Source organism: Plecotus auritus (genome assembly GCF_963455305.1).
Source record: "Plecotus auritus genome assembly, chromosome: 4".
NCBI classification, from domain to species: domain Eukaryota; kingdom Metazoa; phylum Chordata; class Mammalia; order Chiroptera; family Vespertilionidae; genus Plecotus; species Plecotus auritus.
The window spans coordinates 75,479,079-75,499,369 of NC_137775.1; the positions used below are offsets into that span (position 1 = coordinate 75,479,079).

General features: G+C 41.3%; 1 protein-coding gene across 1 annotated transcript in view; it reads left to right on the forward strand.

The window, feature by feature from the left end:
- Positions 1–20,291, forward strand: part of EYS (eyes shut homolog) — a gene marked incomplete at both ends in the record, with an annotated part of 1,444,019 nt that overhangs the window by 1,302,079 nt on the left and 121,649 nt on the right. Inside the window, 1 exon segment of the mRNA XM_080665107.1 lies at positions 12,875–13,047. Within this exon segment, the coding sequence (XP_080521233.1) occupies positions 12,875–13,047 (173 nt within the window).

The following is a 20,291-nucleotide window of genomic DNA, read 5'->3' on the forward strand; positions in this document are numbered from 1 at the left end:
ACCAGGTTGCACATACAGCTGACAATTCATCTGAAAGGAGTTTAACGCTTTAGGGAAGCTGGGGAGAAGGCAGGTATTGCCTTGTCATCAGCAGACTCTTACTGTGGTGCGAAATTCATGAAAACAGAATGTAAGTTCCACTTGAACCACGGCTACTGGTGATCTCATTTGCATTCCTTCCTATGCCTGTGCTGTGGTTCTATAAATAGAAGCGCCTATACATAGAGATGAGTTATTTCTGCCAATAGCAATTTTATTTTTCAGAAGTATCTAGCGACATTATTCATAAGGATTCATTCTGCACACTTTCCTACTGGGAAGCTCCCTCTCTTGACACTGTGGGTGGTCAACTTTGAAATCTGCTAATGATCCGTTAGCTACAAAGAGTGAAGGAAAAGTGATTTTTTTTTTAAGTTAATACATGCAGAGGTCCTTTTAGTTCTAGAAGGTTTTGAGGCATCTGGCTGTGTTATGTAAATAGGGAGCATCTTCTAACTAACATCTTTGATTTTTTTAAACAGTTCCATTTTCTGAAGATAATTTTTGATACCCATAGAAACTTAATGATAGTCATTTGCTATGCCAACCATATTGTGACTTGTAATTGAATATGCTGTAGCGGATTACAGTGCCCAATTATACAGATATTTGCGTTTACTTAGATAGCTGGGGTTTTCCTAACTAAGCTTTTAAATGACTGAGTGAATTTTTTTCCTACTTCATGTTGTTAAGTATAAGGGACATGCAATAGGCTATATTTGGCATTAGTAAAACAAAAACCCTCCAATCTTTGTATTGTGTTTTCAGAAACAGGTCGGTCAAAAGTCAAAATGAAGCCCCAAAAAAGAGAAAATTATAATGCCCTGGCATCCTACTAATGGCATGATAGTAGCTGATGGCCACCAAGGTCTTACTCTGAGGAAATTTGTCTCAGGGAAGCTGGCTTAAACTCACAGTAGGCTATGCCAAAGGATCAGCTGATGACATTTATTAAATGCAAAATCTCAGGCCTGACCCCAAAATCAAAATCTCGGAAGGCAAGGGGAGCACAGGAATCCACATTTGAAAGCCACATGGAATATCCTCTCTGGCACCAGACCAGAGACTAGCTTTAAGAAGGCCTTAAAATCCTCGCCACTGTTGACATATGCATATAAATCCACATAACACATGTTGTATCTTACAGAGATTAGTTCATAAACGGATGCTGTCTCCCCTACCAACAGTAAAGACGAGTCTTACATATCCATGGCACATGGCTCTGTCCGTAATGCAGGTGCACAGTAGATATTGGTTGACAGCAATTGACACTAAATACGGTGTTTAAACCTCACCAATACCTGGGGGTCTCTCCCAGACCTACTTTTAATCAGAAAAGTGCCCTGACTTGTCTAGAGAAAGTTTGCAAACAAGTTTATGTGTGGTTCATAGGTCTGGGAAGGGTTAGCTTTTTAAAACGTTCTCAAATGAAAAAGTGTTTATTTCATGTGAATATATTCTCCCATAACTAATTAAACAGCACCCAACAAATTCACGGCAGTGTTACAACATTTAAAGGAAACTGGGTGAAGGAAGGTGACATGTTTTAATCACTGTTTCCAAAAGTAGACTGTTACATAGGTTCTTCAACCTCAGGGCATCTCTGTCCTGGTTGACATTGCCAGTCGCTTTAGGGTGTGGCAAGGCATCACGGTGAGTTAAGTGGCAGCAGAAACAGTTGACTTGCTAGCTTTGAAGAAACTGGAATTCAGTAACAGATCTTTGGTAAAATCTGAATAGGAGAAACCTTTAGGTCCAGGAATTACACAGCTGGTGGCAAATGTATTTTATTAAAACCAGTGGTAAAGTATCTGGGACTCCAGGAAATCTTTTGGACTTGATAGTATAATTTGTTTTCTGGTTGTTGTTGTTTTTTAATCATTTATTTTCTTCCTTTTTTTTTAATATACATTTTTATTGATTTCAGAGAGGAAGGGAGAGGGAGAGAGAGAAAGAAACATCAATGATGGGAGAGAATCATGGATCAGCTGCCTCCGGCACACCCCACACTGGGGTTCGAGCCAGCAACTGAGTATGTGCCCTGACTGGGAATCAAACCTCAACCTCCTGGTTCATAGGCCAATGCTCAACCACTGAGCCATACCAGCAGGGCTTGAAGGTAAAATTTGAAGTGAAGTGTAGTTACCATCATCTGGTAAAATCTCGATTGGTTAAATCTGACTCTTTTTAATATAATGCTGTGGAACACTACAGTGGGCCAAAGGGCTTTGGGCACTTGCCCTTGGTTAGCCAGAGAAGGTGATTTTCCCCTTTCTTGGAGTGTTTTCTACAGAATTTCTATTTTTCTCTCTGCTCTAGCTGCCTGCAGATGTGCAGATGCACGCAGTTAGTCAGATCCGCATCAATTTATACAACCAACTTCTCCCAACACCTGATGGAAGCAAAAAGGAAACGAAGCTGGGTTTATCAATGGGACATGATTAAAATTAGTGCTTTCCTTGGTTTTTAACATAAAAGCATCTTTCCTGCATCTCAAATATGGTGAGGGCTGTATGATTAAAGCACTTCAATCAGTCAATATTTAGCTTCACTGACGTTCCCATATGTGGCATTCTCCTTTACTATAAAAAGACTAATTTGGTCCTTCCAGAATGCAACTTGCAAGAGTGTTGTTCTCCTAGACTTTTTCCCAGAATACAGATGCTAAATTCTGAGCTTCCAACCCCAAGTTAGGTGAGTGGAAGTGAAGTTACATTAGGTTTATCCATGGCCCTCAAGAACATCAAGTTCCTAACTAACACTTTTAAGTCACACCAGAAGGCATCTCTATACCTGCCAGGTAATCTGGTTATACTCTTACAATTCTCAGACAAGAAGGAGTAGCATTGCCTCAATAGTCCTCAAAACTTTGTTTTGTAGCCCAGAAACAGAAGTGTATGTCTAAGGTGCTTTATTGCTGTCTTAGTGACTTGGATCTTTTTTTATTTCACAACTCTGAAAACCTATGAGATTCTATATCTGTATACTATGTGTAAAGCCCTATGCAAACTGCCATCAGAGTTATAAAATGAGTAAATTACTGATCACTTACAGGATCACCTTATGTGTCAGCAAAATCTGAGGGTCTCAAAGCCTCACAGCCCCTCCAAAGCTAGCTTTACCTGCTATCTGATACATTAAGGTTCTCCATGGTGCCTCATCCCATTAACATAGAAAATTAATATAAAAGAATATATATTTCGGGTTCAAAAAGATGGCAGCTGGCAGGACAGAGGTGAGGAAGAGGAAATGAGTGAGTGAGGGTATGAAAGGAGAGTGTGTGGATGTGTGTGGTGTGTGTGTGAGTGAGTAAGGGACAGTTAAATCTCACAGGAACAGCAGGGGCTGGCAGACCAGGCTCTCTTGGACAAGGAGATACTACTACCGCTGTGGGCATTCCCTGGACTGTAGGATGCGGGCACGGAGCCCACGCCATCTTGAAGGGGAGAACGGCCTTTTCTAGGAACTCATCAGCACCACCACCCAGACAGGACTTTGACACTGCCTGCTACCCAGCAGCCACTCCAGCCAAAATCCTGCTACCCCAGCTGCAGACCTGCGGATCCTGGGACCTCCACCTCCAAAGGTGCACCATTCCTCAGCAGTAAGTGAATATTCCCCCTCCCCAGGGGCAGAACTCCGGACACCACTTTCTTTCGCGCATTTCCAGCCATGCAGGCATCCAGGGCACACCACTCCATAGGCAGCGCCTGGGAGCCACTGGGAGCCCCCACTGGTGTGATTCTGTACAGACAAGGGCACGCTGCCCCGCAGTAGAAATTCTGTATTTCCTCTGCCTGAATAACTGCCCGCAGACACCCCAGCTGTGTAACTTCAGTGCCAGAACCCCTCAAAGTGTGTCAGAGCTCTGTGCCAGCAAACTCACTGCCTCAGACACACACATTTCCAAAGGGCAGGCACCCTGAGCCCATATATCCACAGGACGCTTGTGGGAGGTGCTGTGAGTCCTGGCTGGGTGTGATCTTGGACAAACAGGAATGCACTGCCCCCAGCAGTAGAAATTCTGAATTCACTCATCCTGGACACCTGCACAGAAACCCCAGCAGTGTAACTTCAGTGCCAGGGCCCCTCAAAATGCAGCAGAGCTCTGTGCCAGCAAACTCACCACCATAGACTTGCACATTTCCAAAGGTCAAGCACCCTGAGCCATATATCCACAGGGTCCTCTGAGGAGCTGCTTTGAGCCCCTGCTGGGTGTGATTCTGTACAGACATGTACACGCTGCCCCACAGTAGAAACTCTGGACTCTTTCCTCCTGAATAACTAACTGCCCACATACACCCCAGCTGCTTAATTTCAGTGCTAGGGCACCTCAAAGTGCATCAGAACTCTGCACAGGCAAACGCACCGCCAGTCTGCGTGTGCACTTCCAACAGGCAGGCACCCTGAGCCCATCTATCCACAGGGTGCTTGTGGGAGCTGCTGTGAGTCCTTGCTGGGTGTGATCTTGGACAAACAGGGACGCACTCCCCCTGGCAGTAGAAATTCTGAATTCACTCAATCCTGGATACCTGCACCCAGACACCTCAATTACGCAGCTTCAGTGCCAGGGCCCGTCAGAGTACTTCAGTGCCCCTCACTGGAAAACACACCACGGGTGCCCCTGTGATCCTCCACTGGGAGCGTGCGCATATCCACCACAGGTGCAGCAGCAAAAGCTGAGTCTGCCCACCCCACAACTACAGAACTCTGGACACCACAGTCACGCCTTTCCAGAACGCAGGCCTCCTGAGACCCATTACCCCAACAGACGGTTCCTGGGTGCCACTGTGAGTCCCCGCAGGACACGTGTGATTTCAATCAAGGGCACGAGACAGCAAAAATTGGGACACCCCCTCCACGGCTGCTGACTTCTAGACACTGCAATTGTACCTTTCCAGCTCACAGGCCTACATCAAGAGAACCCAACTAGCCCAAGTAGGGAGCTACACTAGATTACCAAGCCCAGGAGACCTGAGAGATTACAGCAGTAGCACCATCCCCAAAAGAACCTGAGTATCAAACCAATCAGACCTACAATTAAAATGTTACAGCAAAACATGGGAAGACAAGAAAGCAATCCCCAAAGGAAAGAAAAAGAGGAGCCCTAACCGGTTTGGCTCAGTGGATAGAGCGTCGGCCTTCGGACTGAGGGGTCCCAGGTTCGATTCCGGTCAAGGGCATGTACCTTGGTTGCGGGCACATCCCCAGTAGGGGGCGTGCAGGAGGCAGCTGATCGATGTTTCTCTCTCATCGATGTTTCTGACTCTCTATCCTTCTCCCTTCCTCTCTGTAAGAAATCAATAAAATATATTTAAAAAAAAAAAAAAGAAAAAGAGGAATCACCAGAAAGGGAATTAAATGAAACTGAAGCTAGCAACATATCAGAGAAAGAATTCAGAGTAATGGTTATAAGGCTGTTTAAACGGCTGGATGACAAATACACACAACTCAATGACAAATACGCACAACTCAATGAGAACTATAAGGAGCTGAATGAGAATGTCACCAACATGAGAAGAAACCAAGAGGAGATGAAGAACGACATAGCTGCAATAAAGAACACATTGGCAGGCTTAAACACTAGACTAGAAGAGGCTGAGGACCACATAGGTTAATTAGAAGACAAGGTAGGAAAAAACACACAAACACAGCAGCAACTGGAAAGAAGACTTAAAAAGCAAAGGAGAGCCTAAGGGAGCTTTGGGACAACACAAAACGAAACAACATTCACATAATAGGGGTACCAGAAGAAGAGGAAGAGAAGCAAGGAATAGAAAACCTGTTTGAAGAAATAATGACAGAAAACTTCCCTGATATTGGCAAGAAAAAAATTATGCAAGTCCAAGAAGTACATAGAGTCCCAAACAAGTTGAACCCCAAAAGACCGACACCAAGACACATCATAATTTAATTGGCGAACACCAACAACAAAGTAAGAATCTTAAAGGCTGCCAGAGAGACAGAAAGTCACCTACAAGGGATCTCCTATTGGAATATCAACTGATTTCTCAACAGAAACACACCAGGCCAGAAGGGAATGGAATGAAATATACAAAGTAATGCAAAGCAAGGGACTGAATCCAAGAATACTATACCCAGCAAGGCAATCATTCAAAATTGAAGGTGGAATCAGGAGCTTCACAGACAAAAAAGGACTAAGGGAGTTTATTACCACCAAACCAGCAATGAAAGAAATGCTAAAGGGTCTGCTGTAAAAAAAAGAAATAGGAAGCGAAGAAGGAACACAGGGGTAAAGAATAAAAATGGCGACCAATAATCACCTATCAATAATAACTTTAAATGTAAATGGATTAAATGCCCCAATCAAAAGACATAGGGTAACTGAGTGGATAAGAAAACATGACCCATATATCTGCTGTATACAGGAAACCCACCTCAGAAAAAAAGATGCACACAGACTGATGGTGAAGGGATGGAAAAAGGTTTTTCAGGCGAATGGAAATGAAAAAAAAAGCTAGGGTAGCAATACTTGTATCTGACAAATTAGATCTCAAAGTGAATGACATAACAAGAGATAAGGAATGCCACTTCATAATACTGAAGGGAGCAATCCAACAAGAAGAAATAACTCTGGTAAACATTTACGCACCAAATACAGGAGCACCCAAATACATAAAAAAACTCCTGGAGGATATCAAGGGAGAGATTGACAGCAATACAATCATAGTAGAGGACTTTAATACCCCACTATCACCATTGGACAAATCCTCTAAATAAAAAATCAACAAAGAAACATCAATCCTAAATGACTCACTAGACCAGATGGAATTAATTGATATCTTCAGAACATTTCACCCCAAAGCCACAGAATATACATTCTTCTCAAGTGCACATGGGTCATTTTCAAAGATAGACCATATATTGGGTCACAGGCAAAGTCTCTTCAAATTCAAGAAGATAGAAATCATATCAAGCATCTTCTCAGATCACAGTGGCATAAAACTGGAAATCAACTACAATAAAAACAATCCAAAAAAATCAAACACATGGAGACGAAACAGCATGCTATTAAACAATGACTGGGTTACCAGAGAGATCAAAGAAGAAATAAAAAACATCATGGCAACAAATGACAATGAAAATACAACAATCCAATATCTATGGTACACAGTGAAAGCAGTCTTGAGAGGGAAGTTCATAGTTCTACAAGCCTATTGCAAAAAACAAGAAACAATGGTAATAAATTACCTAACCCAGTGGTTGGCAAATTGCGGCTCGAGAGCCACATGTGGCTGGCGAGCCACGGTTTGCCTCTCTGTTGACTAATGAGTTTGCTGACCAATGACCTAGACTCTCGATTCCAATAATTACAGGCTGTTGTTGTTCCTTATGATTAAACCCCTATCCCAGTGGTCGGCAAACTCATTAGTCAACAGAGTGGCAAACCGCGGCTCAGGAGCCGCATGTGGCTCGGAAGCTGCAGTTTGCCGACCACTGGGTCCTACAACTCAAAGAGTTAGAGAGCAACATTTGAAGCCCAGTGTAAGCAGAAAGAAGGAAATAATAAAGATAAGAGCGGAGATAAACGACATAGAGACAAAAAAAAAAAAAAAAAACCAATACAAAAGATCAACAAAACCAAGAGCTGGTTCTTTGAAAGGATAAACAAGATTGATGAACCTCTAGCCAGGCTCACCAAGAAGCAAAGAGAGAGGACCCAAATAAACAAAATCAGAAATGAAAGAGGAGAAATAACAACAGACCCCAGAGAAATACAAAGGATTGTTTAAAAATACTATGAACAACTCTATTCCAACAAACTGGACAACCTGGAGAAAATGGACATATTCTTAGAAAAATACAACCTTCCAAAACTCAATCAGGAAGAATCTAAACATCTCAATAGGCCAATAACTATGGAAGAAATTGAAGCAGTCATCAAAAAGCTTCCAGCAAACAAAAGCCTGGGGCCAGACGGCTTCACAGGGGAGTTTTACCAAACATTCAAGGAAGAACTTAAACCTATCCTCCTCAGATTATTCCAAAAAATTCAAGAGGAAGGAACACTTCCAAGCTCATTCCATGAAGCCAGCATCACCCTAATACCAAAACCAGATAAAGACAACACAGTGAAAGAGATTTACAGGCCAATATCCCTAATGAACATAGATGCCAAAATCCTCAACAAAGTTCTAGCAAATCGGATCCAGCAGTACATCAGAAAGATCATACACCATGACCAAGTAGGATTTATCCCGGGGATGCAAGGATGGTACAATATCCCCAAATCAATAAATGTGATACATAACATAAATAAATTGAGAGATAAAAATCACATAGTCATATCAATTGAAGCAGAAAAAGCATTTGACAAAATCCAACACCCATTTTTGATAAAAACTCTCAGCAAGGTGGGAATAGAAGGATCATACCTCAACATAATAAAAGCCATATATGATAAACCCACAGCCATCATCATACTCAATGGGCAAAAACTAAAACCATTTCCCCTAAGAACAGGAACAAGACAGGGATGCCCACTCTCACCACTCCTGTTCAATATAGTGCTGGAAGTACTAGCCATTGCGATCACACAAGAAGAAGAAATAAAAGGCATCCAAATTGGAAAAGAAGAAGTAAAACTATCCTTATTCACAGATGACATGATACTGTACATAGAAAACCCTAAAGACTCCATCAAAAACTTACTAGACTTAATAAATGAATTCGGCAATGTAGCAGGATACAAAATTAACACCCAGAAATCTATGGCATTTCTATACACCAATAGTGAACTTACAGAAAGAGAGACTAAAAAAGCAATCCCATTTACCATCGCACCAAAAAAATTAAGATACCTAGGAATAAACTTAACTAAGGAGGTAAAAGATCTATACATGGAAAACTACAGGACACTGAAAAAAGAGATAGAGGAAGACATAAATAGATGGAAGAACATACCATGTTCATGGATTGGTAGAATCAATATCATCAAAATGTCCATACTACCCAAAGCAATCTACAGATTCAATGCACTCCCCATTAAAATGCCAACGGCACATTTCACAGACCTGGAAAGAACTCTCCAAAAATTCATCTGGAATAAAAAAAAAGACCCCAAATAGCCACAGCAATCCTGAGAAAGAAGAACAAAGTAGGTGGGATCTCAATACCAGATATCAAGCTGTATTACAAAGACACTGTTCTCAAAACAGCTTGGTACTGGCACAAGAACAGACATATAGACCAATGGAATAGAATAGAGAATCCAGATATCGACCCAAACCACTATGCTCAGTTAATATTTGACAAAGGAGGCATGAACATTCAATGGAGTCAAGACAGTCTCTTCAATAAATGGTGTTGGGAAAATTGCACAGATACATGCAAAAAAAATGAAACTAGACCACCAACTTACACCATACACAAAAATAAACTCAAAATGGATGAAGGACTTAAACATAAGATGGGAAACCATACAAATACTAGAGGAATCCACAGGCAGAGAAATCTCAGACATATGCCGGAGCAATTTCTTCACCGATACAGCTCCTAGGCCAGTGGAAACTAAAGAGAACATAAACAAATGGGACTACATCAAAATAAAAAGCTTTTGTACAGCAAAAGAAACCATCAACAAAACAACAAGAAAGCCCACTGTATGTGAGAACATATTTGCAAATGTTATCACTGATAAAGGGTTAATCTCCAACATCTACAGGGAACTTATACAACTTAATAAAAGGAAGATAAATGATCCAATAAAAAAATGGACAACGGACCTAAATAGAATCTTTTCAAAAGAAGACAGAAGGAAGGCCAATAGGCATATGAAAACATGCTCAAAGTCACTAATTATCCGAGAGATGCAAATCAAAACAACAATATAGTACCATCTTACACCTGTCAGAATGGCTATCATCAACAAATCAACAAACGACAAGTGCTGGCATGGATGTGGAGAAAAAGGAACCCTCGTGCATTGCTGGTGGGAATGCAGACTTGTGCAGCCACTGTGGAGAACAGTATGGAGTTTCCTCAAAAAACTAAAAACGGAACTCCCATTTGACCCAGTAATCCCACTTCTCAGAATATATGCCAAGAAACTAGAAACACCAATCAGAAAGGATATATACACCCCTATGTTCATAGCAGCACAATTCACCATAGCTAAGATTTGGAAACAGCCTAAGTGCCCATCAGCAGATGAGTGGGTTAGAAAACTATGGTACATCTACACAATGGAATACTATGCTGCTATAAAAAAGGAATTCTTACCATTTGCAGCAGCATGGACGGACCTGGAGAGCATTATGTTAAGTGAAATAAGCCAGGCAATGAAAGAAAAATACCACATGATCTCACTCATTTATGGAAAATAAAGAACATTATAACCTGATGAACAAAAAGATAGACACAGAGGCAGTAAAGCACCAAACAGACTGTCAAATTACAGCAGGAAGGCTGGGGAGTGTTGGGGAGGGGGGGAAAGAGATCAACCAAGGGACTTGTATGCATGCATATAAGCACACCAATGGACACAAGACACTGGGGGGTGGGGTGGGATGAGGGCATGTGACAGGGGGTAGGGGAGGCTGGGGGAAGGTCTATGGGGGGAAAAAAGGAGATATATGTTCTACTATATGTAATACCTTAAACAATAAAATAAAATATTTTAAAAAAGAATATATATTTCTGTCCCTGGCCGGTTCCTCAGTGGTTAGAGCATTGGCCCACATACTGAAGGGTCGCAGGTTTGATTCCCGGCCAAGGGCATGTACCTGGGTTGCAAGAGCGATCCCCAGACCCAGTTGGGGCTCATGCGGGAGGCAACTAATTGATATGTCTCTCTCACATTGATGTTTCTCTCTCTCCCCTCCCTCCCTCCCTTACACCCTTTCAAAAAATCAATGGGGGAGCCTGGCCAGCAGGGCTCTGGTTCAGCATCGACCTATGAATCAGGAGGTCTCGGTTGGATTCCTGGTCAGGGCACATGCCCCAGTTGTTGTCTCATTCCCAGTGGGGAGCATGCAGGAGGCCGCTGATCTATGATTCTTTCTCATCATTGATGTTTCTACCTCTCTCTGCCTCTCCCTTCCTCTATAAAATCAATAAAAATGTATTTTTAAAAAATCAATGGGGGAAAAAAATCCTTGTGTGAGGATTAACAAAAAATATACAAATTTTTTGCTCTGGCTGGTTTGCTCAGTGGATAGAGCATTAACCTGCAGACTAAAGGGTCCTGGGTTCAAATCCAGTCAAGGGCACATGCCCGGGTTGCAGGCTCGATTCCCAATAGGGAGCATGTGGGAGGCAGCTGATCAATGATTCTCTCTCATCATTGATGCTTCTATCTCCATCCCTCTCCCTTCCTCTCTGAAATCAATATATATATTTGGAAAAGGAAACCTCTTCAGATTTCAAAGTCGGGTATTCATTAGTATGAAAAAATCTGAGACTTTCCTGCGAGCGAATTTATTTTGGACTAAGAGGATTAATATATGTAAGGAAAGCATCAAAAGACCAGAATGATGAGGACAAGAGAAAATCCCATGGCATGGGCAAAATCTACAACTAGCTTGGGGGGCTGAGTCATAAAGACAAAATATACCAGCTTTCTAATTCCGGGATGCTCCTGACACCTACCTTTAAGAGCTCACAGTCATATTTAGAAGATAAGATGTAAGCAGGAAAAAATAAAACCCTGAAGGTCATATATGGCAAGGTGTGTGGACTTGATAATGAGAAGAAAGATAAAAAGGGAAGGAAAGGACATTAATATTAAATGGAATTCATTTAACAGCAAGTGACAAAACCCCAACTTAAATTGGTTCACAACTTAAAGGGGGGTTACAATATATCAGCTCATATAACTGCAAAGTAATGGCTAGATCTGGTGCCCAAGTAATATCATTAATTATCTATCTCTCCCAGCCTCTTATACTTGTGTTGATTGGTATTAGTAATTACTCTCAGCCAGGCTCTCCTCTCTGGACAGGAGATGCCACTAGAAGCTACCAGTTTAGCAACCCCAATTTTTAAAAAATAAAAAAGCTATTTGGCCTGGCTTGGCCCTTGTACCTATCCTGCATTAATCACTGTGATTGACAGTAAGATTCAGGGTCTGCCCCTCCTGTCAGCAGGCTTGCGCTGAGAGTGATGGAGGGGTGGGTCTGCTAGGAAAGCTGAGGCTCCGGTTCAAAGGGGAATGGGTGCAGGGAGGCAGAACAGCAGACTTCAGGCCACTTTCCCCCCAGAGAAGGCTTCCAGGTGAGAGGAGGATTTTTCCTGGGCGCAGCTCTCCCAGGCACGCTCACTCGTGGCCACCAAGCCGTATTTTCAGCCAGAGAATTGTATAGTCATCACAGCTCCCCACTGTGATTCCCTTTCCAAATTACCACAAGGGCACTCTTGGAGGCCAGTGTCCTCTGTGGAGGACGCTTGTCACCAGGCTTAAAATTCTCTAAGACGGTTTTATTTTAATAGATATTTGAAGCACTTTATTGAGGCAATGCCACACATATTTAATGAAGCTCTGAAAAGGCACCTAGTGGGAAATAAGAGATGAGATACATCAAAAGTAAAAATAGGTTGCTTAAAATAGAATTCCTGGCTTCAGACGATCTATAAAGCTGCTAATCTGCTTTCGATGCAAAGTATACAGCTACAAATACTTAAAAGTTAAATAACACAGAAAGTGAAAAGGATGAGAAAAAGTTCCACTTCCAAGAAAGGGACAAAGAACAATTCCACTTATTAGACAAGATGTAATTGTAACTTTATTTACGTGTGTGCATGCGTGCATGTGTATATGTGTGTAAAAGATCGATTGTTTTCTGATTGAATAAATAATTTATTTTTGTCTTCTCAGTGATGGTGAAAACTGGTTTTGTGCATGTCCAAGGCTGTACTCAGGCAAGCTGTGCCAGTTTGCAACGGGTGAAAACAACCCATGTAGAAACGGGGCCACCTGTGTTCCCAAATCTGGGACAGACATCGTCTGCCTGTGCCCCTACGGGAGGTCTGGACTCCTCTGCACGGACGGTAAGGCATTTGATGATCCAACCTGGGGCACAGGCAGAAGGAGGTGAAGAGGACAGAAGCCACTCAGAGCAGTCAAAGACAGCATCTGATTGATCAAATACTTCAAATTGTTTTCTTGGTTCTTTCCAAGTCAGTCAAGACAAGATTCATCACCTAGCAGGGGTCCTCAAACTACGGCCCACGGGCCACATGCGGCCCGCCGAGGACATTTAGAGGACATTTATCCGGCCCGCCGGGTGCCCCTGCCTGTCCTGCTTAGCAGCGGACTCGTCCCAGGCCCACAGTGCACATAGGAATTTGTTCATAGTTTTTTTTTTAACTATAGTCCGGCCCTCCAACGGTCTGAGGGACAGTGAACCGGCCCCCTGTTTAAAAAGTTTGAGGACCCCTGATAGAGAGTATTATACTAAGTGAAATGAATCCATAGAGAAAGATAAATACTATATGATTTCACTTAAATGTGGATTTCACTTTATTCTAAAGACCAGAATAAACAAAATTGAAACAGACTCCTAGATTCAGAGAACAGACTGATGGTTTCCAGAAAGGAGGAGGTTTGGGGGGCAGGGTGAAAAGGTGAAGAGATAAAAAAAAAAAAAGTACAAATTGGTAGTTACAAAACAGTCACAGGAATGTAAAGCACAGCATAGGGAATATAATCAATGATATTGTGGTAAATATGTGTGGTGCCAGGCGGGTGGTTGGAATAACCAGGGAGCACTTTGTAGGGTTTATGATTGTCTGACCACTAAGCTGTACCGGGAAACTGGTACAAAATTGTATTGAGTGTGCCTGGCCAGTGTGGTTCAGGGGTTGAGTGTCAAACCATAAACCAGGAGGTCACGGTTTGATTCTCTGTCAGGGCACATGCCCAGGTTGCGTGGGCTCAATCCCCAGTAGGGGGCGTGCAGAAGGCAGCCGATCAATGATTCTCTCTCATCGATGATGATTCTATATTTCTCTCCCTCTCCCTTCCTCGCTGAAATCAATTTTTAAAAATGGGGTTGAGCCCTGGCCAGTTGGCTCAATGGATAGAGCATCAGCCTGTGGACTGAAAGGTCCCAGGTTCAAATCTGATCAAGGGCACATGGCCGGGTTGAGGGCTCGATCCCCAGTAGGGGGTGTGCAGGACACAGCCAATCAATGATTCTCTCTCATCATTGATGTTTCTATCTCTCTCTTCCTCTCACTTCCTCTCTGAAATCAATAAAAATATATTTTTAAAAAATGGGGTTGACAGAAGATTTTTTTAAAATGGTATTGAGTGTAAACTGTAATTGAAGAAAGAAAAACACAAGATCCATTAATGAGACTGATCACTGAGCAGGTATTTTTCATACCATCAAGTAATTACAAAGGAGGTAACGAATTTTCCCTAAGGTTAGACTACAGAAAATCTCTGTATTATAAAATATCAAAGTCATTCTAATGCTCAAAGAGTGACAAGGAAAATCGGGTGCAAGACATAAAATCAAATTATTTTACGTCATTTTTGCAAACTGGGGATAAAATTAGCAAATGTGTGTAGACCAGTTGTTTTTGTTTAAAAACAACAAAGCCTATGGTAGTTATTATATATCAAGAATCTAAATCACAGCTCTAACCAGTTTGGCTCAGTGGATAGAGTGTCGGCCTACAGACTGAAGGGTCACATGTTCAGTTCCGGTCAAGGGCATGTATCTTGGTTGCAGGCACATCCCCGGTGTGTGCAGGAGGCAGCTGATCGATGTTTCTCTCTCATCGATGTTTCTAACTATCCCTCTCCCTTCCTCTCTGTAAAAAAAAAATCAATAAAATATTTTTTAAAAAAAAAAAAAAGAATCTAAATCACAAATAATAGCCATGTGCCTCTCCTTAGGAAAAATCCAGTGTGTGTGGAAACCCTAAATTATAAAATGGTACAAGATTGCTTTAAGAAGCAAATTGCCTAAAAATGCAATGTTGGCTTGGTATACAGGCATGAATGTCTAAATATTTTCAAAAACAACAAAAAGTAATTGGTATTAATATTTCACCAGCTCAGGACTGGACTTGTTTCATCTTTATTTTTACCATAAAGATATAAAACAAAGTTTACCCCTTTGGCACTAGTGATATTTATTACCAATTTTTAGAATAAGACTACCAAGGTGAGCACAGGGCCCTGGGCCCCCGGTCCACCAATAAACAGATCCAGCCTTTGCTAACTCATCAAAAAACTGGGTTTCATACCCTGATGTAACAGATATGAAAACTGAAACTGGGATAAAGAAAAATGTGGGACTAAAAGGCATTGAAGTTTTGGGTATGTATGTTTTTGAAGGGAATTGAAACTATGGATCTTAGCATAGCTGGAAAAGGGGAAGCTAAGAATTACTAGGAATTTTATTCTGTGTGTAGCATAGTTATAGTATAAATTAGCCAAGTAATTTTTATAAGAAAAAGCATCCTAGACTGGATGGATATGAAGTCTTTTTCTTTCCCATAAAAATCTCTTGTTTCTCAGAAATAATTATCCTACTTAGAAAAAAGCAAATTGAAATGCAAGTAATCACAATAAATTTGATTACTATAGGATGAATCATCAGTTTCGCTCCCTACTTGAAAACAAGACTACCATAGGAAATAAGAAATGAAGAATTATAAGAATGTCTTCACGTTTTTACCAAAAAAAAAAAAAAGATGTTGCCAAAACCGGTTTGGCTCAGTGGATAGAGCGTCGGCCTGCAGACTGAAGGGTCCCAGGTTAGATTCCGGTCAAGGGCACGTACCTTGGTTGCAGGCACATCCCCAGTAGGAGGTGTGCAGGAGGCAGCTGATCGATGTTTCTCTCTCATCGATGTTTCTAACTCTCTATCCCTCTTCCTTCCTCTCTGTAAAAAATCAATAAAGTATATTTAAAAAAAAAAAAAAAGATGTTTACTCTCATCTCTTGATCTCATTAGGATTCCCAAGATACAGAGATTTATGAATTATTGAGAGAGGAAATATTAGACAATGTTCATTAGGCTCTTTGTCTTAGGGTAGCTAAGAAGAAATGCCTACATGCACCCATCCAGAAGAATTTCTCAAAATAATTAGCCTACCCATTAATATATTCCACAAATGTGTCAGATCCTTTCAAGATTCCTACACTCATAGAGCTTAATCTCCTAATTGAGAAGGTAAAAAGAAAATAAAAATGGCTCTTGGCACAATATAAACTTATGAAAAGAATGATGAAGGAAACAAACAAGAAGCAATAGAGTAACAGGTTGGAGGCACTATTCTAGACAGGTGCTCACTAGAAGAATGACTCCAGAAGAGGAGATATTTGTACCAAGGCCTAAAGAAGAAGGAGTGTAACATATGAAAAGCAGAAAAAACAAGTATTCAGGCAGAAGGTTTAGAAAAATGGAAGACCCAGAAGAGAGATAGAACCGAGGCTTTTGGAAGAATGAAAAAGTTGCCACAATGGCTGGAGCCTAAGGGAGCAAGCCAGAAAATTCTGTCTGACATTAGCAGGGCCTTGGAAGCATGGGAAGAAAGCACCAGCCGTGGGCAAACTATGGCCCGCGGGCCGGATCCGGCCCGTTTGGCTGTTCTATCCAGCCTGCGGAGCTGAAGGAGCAGAGGGTTCTCTTGCTCTCCCCTCCGCTCCTTTACTTTGAATTTATATTAGTTCACACAAACACTCCATCCATGCTTTTGTTCCGGCCCTCCGGTCCAGTTTAAGAACCCATTGTGGCCCTCGAGTCAAAAAGTTTGCCCACCCCTGTTCTAGACTTTTATTTCTAAGTCTCTTAAAAAGCCATTGGAATGTTTTAAAGAGGCATGTGGTGCATAGCTGTTTGTCTAAACCATTTTGACTGCAGTATTGAAATTGATTTTAGAAGACTTTTGTCAGTGATCCTCACAAAAGTTCATTTTGCTTAAGACAAGAGTGATGGCAGTGGAGGTGCAAATAAGTGGATGAACTTGAGATCTAGTCTGGAGATGGAGAGAGAATTGACAGAACTTTCTGGGAAATGTGTGAAAAGGGCTGAATAGAGAACATCCAGATTTTTTTTATTTTATTTGTTGGAACTATAGCTAGAAGGTGGTGGTGACATGAGGAAGATTAAAGGCATACCAGGATTTTTACAGGGCATTATTGGGAGCTAACAAGTTTTACTATGTACAGATGATGGGAAAGATGCCTGTTAGATATCCAAATGGAGATGATATGTAGACAATTGAATAAATGATTCTGGTACTCAGGAAAGAGGTCAGGACTAAAGATACAATTAGGGAAGGCATCAGAATAGAGGTGGTGGTTAAAACCATAGAGCCAGAGATTGTCTAAGGAGAAATTGTAGATCAAGACAAGAAGAAGGCTACGAACTAAGCCCTTCAAGATTCCAATATTTAGGGATCTGGTAGAGGAAAGAAAACCATGTTAAATAGTAATACCATCCACACACAAACACCCCCTATTATCTTTCAGCCCATAAATTTTTCTCCTTTAATAATGGTCACTGTCTTAGCCTGGGTTCTTCATAAAAGTGGGACTTGAATAAAGAATTGCATCCAAGTAGTTTATTCTGGATATGATCTCAGGAAACAGGAGTGGAGTGAAAGCCTAGAAAGAATAAAATGGAAAAGTCAGTACAGAGGCCCATGTGGAGTAGAACATTACCCTGGGCCAGTGGTCGGCAAACTGCGGTTTGCCGTTCTGTTGACTAATGAGTTGCCGACCACTGCCCTGGGCAATCATGCTTGATTCTACTGGGATCTTATGAAGAGCTATCTAAAATGAGTCTAAGGCCCAGCCTATGCACCAAGAGATCACTGGTTCAGATTCCTGGTCAGGGCACATGCCTGAGTTGTGGGCTCAATCCACAGTAGGCGGTAAGCAGGAGGCAAGCCAATTGATGTTTCTCTCTCATCAATGTTTCTATCTTTCCCTCCACCTTCCTCTCTCTCTAAAAATCAATAAAACATATTTTAAATTGAGTCTTAGAATTGTCTGACCTTATGGGAAATGTATAGAATGAGTCTGAGAATTGTCTGACCTAGGGACAAAAGAGAGAAGCATTTAACCATTTTCTCGTGATTCCATTCGACAGAGGATTGCCCCACAGGACATTAATTTTCCCACGCTTCTAGGTTGCCATACAAGCAAGAGTGCAAGCTCTTGCAAGCATCTCAGGCAAAGGCTTCAGAGAAGCTGGAGGTCAAGGAATATCAATATTCCATAATAATCACTAACATGCCCACTCAAGTGTCAGCTCCATACAAGAACCAACTCTGCATCAAACAGGCACAATGCTTCCTTTACTCCATCAGTTAGTGTGAGGTGGTACCCAAATCATTTCTTGGACCATTTGCTGTTACCAATCTGACTTCCAGGAAGATTGTCCAGAACATGCTGAATATGTGTTTACTCAAAAGAGAAAAGCATTGAGCAACCAATAAGCAGAGCAGTTGCCCAACTACAACTACATTTAGAACAGGCACAGAATAATATCTGAAAATCCCTTTTTTTAATCTTTGCATTTTTGTTAATACCAGAGGATGAAAAACCAGCTTGTTTTATTTCATCAGCAGTCATGGTTGCTACATAGCACTTTTCTTTTAAATTATAGCAATATCTACCATACTAGTGTATTCTTTGGGGGATAATAAAAAATATAATTATGACATTTCCTACCTTGTTGATATGTTCACTGAGGAATTCATTCTGGAGAGATCTTGGTAGTGATGACTGGAGCTGAGACAAACAAACACTACAAACTGAAAACTTCCAGCTGCCTTCCTTTGTAAAATGCTTTACTTTCCACCTCTGTGCTTCTTATTCCGACTTTCTGTTGCCTATTCTTATGCAAGAATAATCTCTTCTTGTTTTCTTAACTACAAAGGGGGAATAGGATGTCTTATCTTATCTCTTGCCCTCTGTGTCCCTTCTAGAAATATTTCCTAATTAATTTACCTTATCCTCCCAACCTTGGTGTCTCAATGGAACACTGCCTTTGAAAAAAGCAGTGTAACCACCTACTGAGAACTAAGCCCTGGAAGTAGTCTAGCTGGGTTAAAATCCCCATTCTACTGCTGACTAACCAGGGGCGTGATCTTGGGCAAGGCACTTGGTCTCTCTGTAGTTCAAGTTCAAGAAGTCTAATAATATAGCCTACCTTATAGATTTCATGAGAATTAAATAGATAATTTATGTAGTGTGCCTAACACATTACTGGTCACATAGAAAATGCTTTTACTTTTTTTTTTTTTTTTTTTTTTTCAAATTTTTATTAAGGTATTATATGTGTACATATCTTACCATTGCCCCCCACCCCCACCCCACTCCCATACATGCCCTCACCCCCCAATGTTTTGCATCCGTTGGTTACTCTTATATACATGCATATAAGTCCTTCAGTTGATCTCTTATTTCCCCCACCTCTCCCTAACCTTACCCCTGTAATTTGACAGTCTGTTTGATGCTTTACTGCCTCTGTAACTATCTTTTTGTTCATCAGTTTATAATGTTTTTCATTATCCCCAAATGAGTGGGATCATGTGGTATTTTTCTTTCATTGACTGGCTTATTTCACTTAGCATAATGTTCTCTAATTCCATCCAAGTGCCTACAAATGGTAGTAATTCCTTCTTTTTTACGGCAGCATAGTATTCCATTGTGTAGATGTACCATAGTTTTCTGATCCAGTCATCTGCTGATGGGCACCTAGGCTGTTTCCAAATCTTAGCTATTGTAAATTGTGCTGCTATGAACATAGGGGTGCATATATCCTTTCTGATTGGTGTTTCTGGTTTCTTAGGATATATTCCTAGGAGTGGGATTACTGGGTCAAATGGGAGTTCCATTTTCAGTTTTTTGAGGAAACTCCATACTGTTCTCCACAGTGGCTGCACCAGTCTGCATTCCCACCAGCAGTGCACGAGGGTTCCTTTTTCTCCGCATCCTCGCCAGCACTTGTCGTTTGTTGATTTGTTGATGATAGCCATTCTGACAGGTGTTAGATGGTATCGCATTGTTGTTTTGATTTGCATCTCTCGGATAATTAGTGACTTTGAGCATGTTTTCATGTGTCTCTTGGCCTTCCTTCTGTCTTCTTTCGAAAAGATTCTATTTAGGTCCGTTGCCCATTTTTTTATTGGATCCTTTATCTTCCTTTTATTAAGTTGTATAAGCTGCCTGTAGATGTTGGAAATTAAACCTTTATCAGTGATACCATTTGCAAATATGTTCTCCCATACAGTGGGGTTTCTTGTTGTTTTGTTGATGGTTT